This window comes from Apium graveolens, chromosome 4, assembly GCF_009905375.1.
Source record: "Apium graveolens cultivar Ventura chromosome 4, ASM990537v1, whole genome shotgun sequence".
NCBI classification, from domain to species: Eukaryota; Viridiplantae; Streptophyta; class Magnoliopsida; order Apiales; family Apiaceae; genus Apium; species Apium graveolens.
Genome location: NC_133650.1, coordinates 1,327,298 through 1,334,637, shown reverse-complemented (window position 1 = coordinate 1,334,637; position 7,340 = coordinate 1,327,298). Strand labels below are relative to the sequence as shown.

Sequence of the window (7,340 nt, the reverse complement as noted above, 5' to 3'; positions counted from 1 at the left end):
AAAAACCCTTGTGAAATAAGACAAAATATACACACATTCTCAACACTCTACTTCTCTTGTATTACTACCCTACTTTTACAGCCAGATTCCGATTCTCACACCGGAGGTGAATCGGGGGTATAAACCCTCGCATTGTCTTCACTTTCAGGTACGGCCGAAGCCATCTTCAATCCAGCTGAAGCCTGTTCACGCGACCGAAAGGATCTGGGCGTAACATTTGGCGCCGTCTGTGGGAAATACGAGAGTTACAAGTTGGGAAGACTATGACAGAAATTCATGAGCATTCACCGCCACCTGGTTTCACCGATAAGGGACAACCATCCTCCCTAGTCGACGAGGACGGGGTTATCAAGCTAACCCCTGAAGAAGAGGCCTTACTCCTAAAGATCCGGGCGGAAAAGGCCGCGGAGAAGGGTAAGACCAAAGTTGATTAGATTGACAAAGAAGCGGAAGCGCGAGCCAAGAAAAGAGAAGCCGATGCGCTCCGGCTGAAAGCCCTGCAACTGCAGAGGGAGGAAATTGAACTGCAAGAACGAGCCTTGAGGGAAGCGATGCGGGCCGAAGAGACCGGCGGAGCACATAAAGATAGAAGGGAACGTAGGGCGTATGACGAAGAAGATGAGTCTGACTCTGATTCGCATCCCCGAAGGAAGAGGGCAAAGCAACCCTACTCTTCCGATTCAGATGAGGAGCCCGATGGATCCCGCCTCAGGCTCAATCGCTTAGAGAAGGCCATGTTCGGTGATAGGAGGCCCGATCGAGAACCTGTTGTAACACAAGATATTGAACTGTACCGACCCCCTCCGGACGAAGAGAGACAATTCCCCAAGATGAGCGAGTTCAACGGAAAAGGGGACCCCGAGGACCACTGTGAAAAGTATGAACTCCTGATGGTTGGGATGTACCACAACGATATCATGCTGTGCAAAATGTTCAAGAATTATCTCAAAGGGTCTGCCTCGATGTGGTACAAATCCCTGAAGCCTCGGTCTATCGGGTCTTACGAGCAGTTGAAGAGGAAATTCTTAAAGTACTACTCGCACCTGTGCCGAAAGGCGAAGGATACCGAAGCCTTGGTCCATTGTCGGCAGAGGGCGAATGAAGAGTTGGGGGATTATCTCGCTAGGTTCAAGGAAGAAGCGGGGATGGTCACCAATCTGGATAAAATCAAAGCAATGGGCTTCCTAACGGCGGGGCTAGACCCCTATAAAGGTAAAAAGCTTCGCTCATCTCTTTACGATTTTCCCCCAAAATCCCTAAATGATATATATGTAAGAGGCGAGAATATTCGCTGAAAGATGGAAAATATTGGGGGATATAAAGACTCAAGAAGGGACGACCGATCAAAGCGAGCCGACAGATATGAGGGCTCAAGATCAGGATCTGACCGGAGGGATAGCAGAAAGGAAGGAAGGAAACCAGATCGCGGGGCCGAACGACGTCGAGATAGAGATTCGGCCGTGTTCGCTCCTTTGAATGCGCCGATCTCCAAGATTCTCCATGAGATAAAGGAAAAACCAGGATTCGTTCGCCCCGCCAAGATGAAGGTCCCGAACCACAAGAAAAATCCCGATAAGTATTGTGACTATCACAGGGACAAGGGGCATAACACTGATGAATGCTATCACCTCAAGAAGCTCATTGAGCGCATGATCAAAGACGGCGAGCTAAATCAGTTCGTCCGAGATCTGAGAGATAGATTGGGGCCGAAGGAGAACCCAGAGGAGGAAGTAGAGGCCGATGAGCCAGAGCGAAGGGACATGATACGGGGCGAAGTGAAAACTATATCTGGTGGAAGCATCCTGGATAAGGATAGCAAGACAGCAAAGAAGAAGTATGCCCGACAGGTATACAATCTGTATCAATTCGGACAGGCAAAACCCCACATGCCCATGACCTTCAGCACTGAAGACTATGAGGATGTCATTCGCCCGCACGAGGACCCTCTGATCATCAATCCTATCATTGGGCAGAACAAGATATGGAAAGTGATGGTGGACACCGGCAGCTCGGCCAATATACTATTCCACAAAACCTACTGTAAGATGAACTTGGCGGGAGAGCAACTAGAGCCCTGTAACGAGGCTCCCATTTATGCCATCGGAGGACACCCTATTCAGTTCGAAGGAACGATTACTCTTCCGGCCCTCCTGGGCAAGTTGCCGTATACCGTCGAGAAACTGATGAAGTTCTATGTGGTTCGGATTGAAAGCCCGTACAATGCAATATTTGGCAGGCCCTTCTTATCAACTTTCGAAGTAGTGGAGTCTATACCCTACCTCAAACTCAAGTTCCCAATTGAAAAAGGGGTGGGAGAAATGAGGGGCGATCAGAAAACTGCCCGAATCATAATGCTCGAGGACCTTGAGAAAGACCAGGAGTACGAAGGGCCAGATGGAACCGGGAAGAGGAAGCGGGCAGAATCCGAACCCAGCGGAAGCCGAGAAACATTGAACATTGAGCTGGAGAAATTTGGGGTTGATCCCTCAAGCCCAATTGCCGAACCCGCAGCAGAAACCGAAGAAGTGGAATTGTATGCGGGACATTCGGGAAAGATGATCCGAATTGGAAAAAATATGGGGGCGGATCTGAAGGCAAAGGTAATAGCTGTCATCCGGAAATACCATGATGTGTTCACCTGGGGGCCCGAAGATATGCCCGGATTGGATCCCAAGACGGCAACGCATTGCTTGAATGTGCAGCCTGAGGCCAAACCGGTAAAGCAGAAGAAGATGACATTTGCAATCGAACGACAGAAGGTAATAGAAGCCGAAGTGGAAAAACTTTTAGAAGCCAAATTTATCGAGGAGATCGAGTATCATGACTGGCTAGCCAATGTGGTGGTCGTGAAGAAGTCAAATGGGAAATGGAGGATGTGCGTAGATTACACTGATCTCAACAAAGCATGTCCGAAGGATCACTACCCTTTGCCTAACATCGACTAACTAATAGACGCAACGACAGGATATGAGGTACTTAGTTTTTTGGACACTTTTTCTGGTTATCATCAAATTGCTATGAATGATAGGGATGTGCCCAAGACAGCGTTCATAACTCCGAAGGGGACTTATGCTTATATTAAAATGCCCTTCGGACTAAAGAACGCTGGAGCCACATTCCAGCGAATGGTGAACAAGGTCTTTAAAGAGCAGATCGGGAGGAACATGGAAGCATACGTGGATGATATGATAGTGAAGTCACTATTCCGAGATCATGTCGAAGACTTAAAGGAATGCTTCGAAACTCTCCGAAAGAACAACATGAGGATCAATCCGAACAAATGTACCTTCAGAGTCTCTAGTGGAAAGTTTCTCGGGTACACGGTCAGCGCCCGGGGAATAGAGGCGAACCCGGAGAAGATCGAAGCAGTCATCAATATGGAACCTCCCAATGCATCAGAGATATATAGAAATTGACGGGTCGGCTCGCCGCCCTTCGGCGTTTCATTTCCCGGTCAGCCGAGAAAGCACTTCCCTTCTTCGCCGTGCTCAAAGGGTCAAAGAATTTTGAGTGGGGGCCCGAATGCCAAAAGGCGTTCGAAGAAGTAAAAGAATATTTGATGAAGACACCACTCTTGATGAGGCCCGATCCGAAGGAAACTCTTCAGCTTTATCTAGCTGTGTCCGACAGAACTCTAGGGGCCGTCCTTGTGAAAAATTATGAAGGTAATCAACATCCTGTGTTTTACGTGTCCCATGTCCTCAAGGACGCAGAGACAAGGTACCCCAACGCCGAAAAATTCGCATATGGGTTGGTTATGGCCTCCCGAAAATTGTGACATTATTTTCAAGGCCGGACGGTCCAAGTTGTCACCAGCCAACCTCTGAAGAAAATTTTGACTAGGCCCGAAGCCTCTGGGAGAGTCGTAGCATGGTCCATCGAACTCGGGGAATTTGATCTTGAATACGTTCCCCGAACGGCAATTAAGGCCCAGGCTCTGGCCGACTTTATGGTTGAGTGCACATTCTCGGGTCCGAAGGATCTTTCGCCTGATGAACAACTAATCCGGATCCCAGGAAAGTGGAAGCTCTTCGTATATGGTCGGTAGCCGGAAAAAAGTGTGGGGTCGGCTTGATCCTCTCCAGCCCCGAGGGATTTGAAATATGCCAAGCCATAAGATTCGACTTCCCCTTGACAAATAATGAGGCCGAATATGAGGCCCTCCTCGCAGGAATGAAGCTTGCCCGAAGCCTCGAGGCGAAGCACCTAAGGGCCTTCAGCGACTCCATGTTGGTCGTGAAACACTTCACGGGGGAGTATGAACAAAGGGATCCCCGAACAAAAGCCTATGCTGCCAAGGTACGTGATGCTTCTTTACCATTTGAAACCTTTGAACTAAGTCAAATTGGCAGAGAGAACAATTCTAGGGTATATGCCCTTTCCAGGCTAGCTTCGGCCGAGACACAGAACTTAACTGGTTTTATTTACCTCACCGAAGCCAAGACTCCTTCGATCGAGAAGAAATAATGTATGGAAATTCACCAGGGGAGCGACTGGATGACCCCCCTCAGGAACTTTTTGGAGAAAGGCATTCTACCACCTGGCCGAAAGGATACGCTGAAAATTAAATACAGATAATCGAGCTACACTATAATCAATGGGCGGATGTATCGCCGATCAGTCAGTTAACCCCTTCTGCGCTGTTTGAACAACGAAGAACATCAACAGGCTTTGGAGGCAGTACACGAAGGAATTTGCGGCGAGCACCTGGCTGGTCGGTCGCTCACCTTTAAAATTTTGCGGCAGGGATTCTTCTGGCCCACTCTGAAGGCAGACGCCATCGACTATGCAAAAAGATGTGTACAATGCCAGCTGTTCTCCCATGTCCCGAAGCAGCCTCCAGAAGAAATGACCTCTGTACTAAGCCCAATTCCATTCACCGTATGGGCCGTGGATATAGTTGGCATACTGCCCACTAGCACGAAGCAAGCGAAATACTGCATAATCGCCATCGACTACATGACCAAATGGGTCGAAGCCCGTCCTCTGTCGGTCATAACTGAAGAAGCCGCTAAAAAATTCTTCTTGGAGCAAGTCATTCTCTGGTTCGGCATTCCGAAAACCTGCATCTCATATAATGGAACTCAATTCATTGGAAACAAATTTCGCAAGTTTCTGCACCACTTCGGAATTGAACAGAAATTTAGCTCAGTCGCCCACCCGCAAGGAAATGGGGCAATCGAGGCGGCGAACAAAGTGATATTCCGGGGGATCAAGAAGAGGTTGGGCGAGGCAAAAGGAAGATGGGCGGAAGAACTCCCTTAGATCTTATGGGCCTACCGAACCACCCCCGGACATCGACCGGAGAAACTCCTTTTAGAATGGCTTATGGTACCGAGGCCCTAGTTCTTGTTGAAGTGGGCTTGGAATCATACCGAACCGAGACCCATAATGTGGAAACTAATAGCTTCGTGTTGAAGGCGAAAGTAGACTTGCTGGAGGAAGAAAGAGAAGCCGCTCATCAAAGGAATATGAGGTATTTACTGCAAGCGGCACAACACTATGACTCCAATATGAAGAAAAGGGCCTTCGGAGTAGGAGACCTAGTACTAAGGGAGTTGGCCGCATCAATGTCGACCAAACAAGGAAAGCTCCAGCCGAACTGGGAAGGGCCTTACAAGGTGATCGAGGTCGTTCATCCTGGAACCTATAAGCTCGAAACACTGTCAGGCGAAGCAATCAAAAACACTTGGCACACCAGTCGTCTTCGAAAATTCTATCAGTAAGAAATTTCCTAAAAGCTTGTATTTGAATTATATGTGAAGAATATAAACAATTTAACTAAATAAATATGCATTTCCTGTCAAAATTTCTTTATTTATACGCGCTGCGGTCGACCGAGCATTATCTGAGGGCGATCCCGAAGAAGATAAACCCCTCGGCCGCCGCCCTTGTCTTATTTGTTAATTAAAAGACATAAGGGACAATCTCCCAAAAATCGAACATCACTACGCTATTATGACAACTTGAAACTGGTAAACACGAATTAAGGGCCTTAAGGGGCAATCCTGGAATAACGCCCTATCATTCGTCTTCTCTTAATCATTATTAAAAAGGCCTAAGGAACCTTTGTCCCGGGGCGATTAAAAGAAGAACATGGTCCTTCGGCCTCACTCATGTATTAAAAATTAAACCACAAACCGGGTTCAGGGGCGATCCGAAGAAGGCCTCCACTTGGACGAACGAACAATGACCTGCTGATCTAGGGGCAATCGCTTACAGATCAGCACCCATGTTCCCTCGCCTGAATTCAGTAAAAGGATTAACAGCCCGAACTCACCTTCGACCTTTAACCTTTGGGGCCGTGAGGGGTAGTAAGGCAGCAATTCATTAAGATCGTTGAGGCGAATGAAGCCGAAGATACGATTCATTTTATTATCAAAATTGCTGAGGCAGATAAAGCCGAAAATACAATTCGATAAGATCGTTGAGGCGAATGAAGCCAGAGATACGATTCATTTTATTATTGTTGTTGTTAAGGCAGATCAAGCCGAAGATACAATTCGATAATTTCGTTAAGGCAAATGAATAAGCCGAAGATACGATTCATTTTATCCAAATTATTAAAATTGTTTAGGCGAAAGAAGCCAAAGATACAATTCATTTCATAAGATTGTTAAGGCGAACGAAGCCAAAGATACAATTCATTTTGAAGATTGTTAAGGCGAACAAAGCCAAAAATACAATTCATTTTTCGTTAAGGCACCAATAATGCCGAAGAGGCGGTTCATTTTTAAGGCGAACAATTAAATACAGTTGGACAAAGAGTACCAACTACAAGTACCAATTTCAAAGAGTACCGATTACAAAAAATAGAAATACAGGAAGACGAACGAAGAATGCCGCTGCAAGAGTTGGGTACGACCATGGAAACACCAACGACAAACTTCGCAACAAGATCATCTTCCGTCATATCAAGCACCTCAATGCTGAAGGTTTAGGCTTGAGGGTCTTCATCCGAGAGCTCTTCGTCTTTGCCAGAGGAGACAGGAGGGACTTCGACTGCTGGACGGCCGATAGGATCTTCCAGGCTGTCGTCCAGCAACTGCTTATAGTCCCAGTTCAGGCCATGGGCCTTATCCCGGACATAATCAGCGTCGTACTGGAAACAGCGTTCCTCCGTCCGATCCAGCTGCTTCTGCTTCTTCCGAAGCTCCTTTAGGGACCTCTTCAGCTGGACGTTCCGATGGGAGATCCTCCGGTTCGTCCTCTCCAGCTCAGTCTCCAGCCGAGATCTATCCTTCTTTAGCTCAGCGGCTTCGACCTTATTCTGGGCTTTCACCCTTACAAGTTCCTCCTCGGCCGTCGTAGCCCTCCTCTCCAACTCCTTCACCTCGGCC

General features: G+C 47.6%; 1 protein-coding gene across 1 annotated transcript; it reads left to right on the top strand.

Moving 5' to 3' along the window:
• The first annotated feature begins 5,321 nt into the window (after positions 1–5,321).
• On the top strand, positions 5,322–5,726 carry LOC141717003 (uncharacterized). The gene has a single exon (XM_074519134.1). It carries the CDS (start codon positions 5,322–5,324, stop codon positions 5,724–5,726), a length of 405 nt encoding a protein of 134 aa, XP_074375235.1.
• The last annotated feature ends 1,614 nt before the right edge of the window (positions 5,727–7,340 follow it).

Bases quoted from the DNA above. Each gene is read 5' to 3' on its own strand.
- LOC141717003 (XM_074519134.1), top strand. From the start codon at position 5,322: ATGGCTTATGGTACCGAGGCCCTAGTTCTTGTTGAAGTGGGCTTGGAA.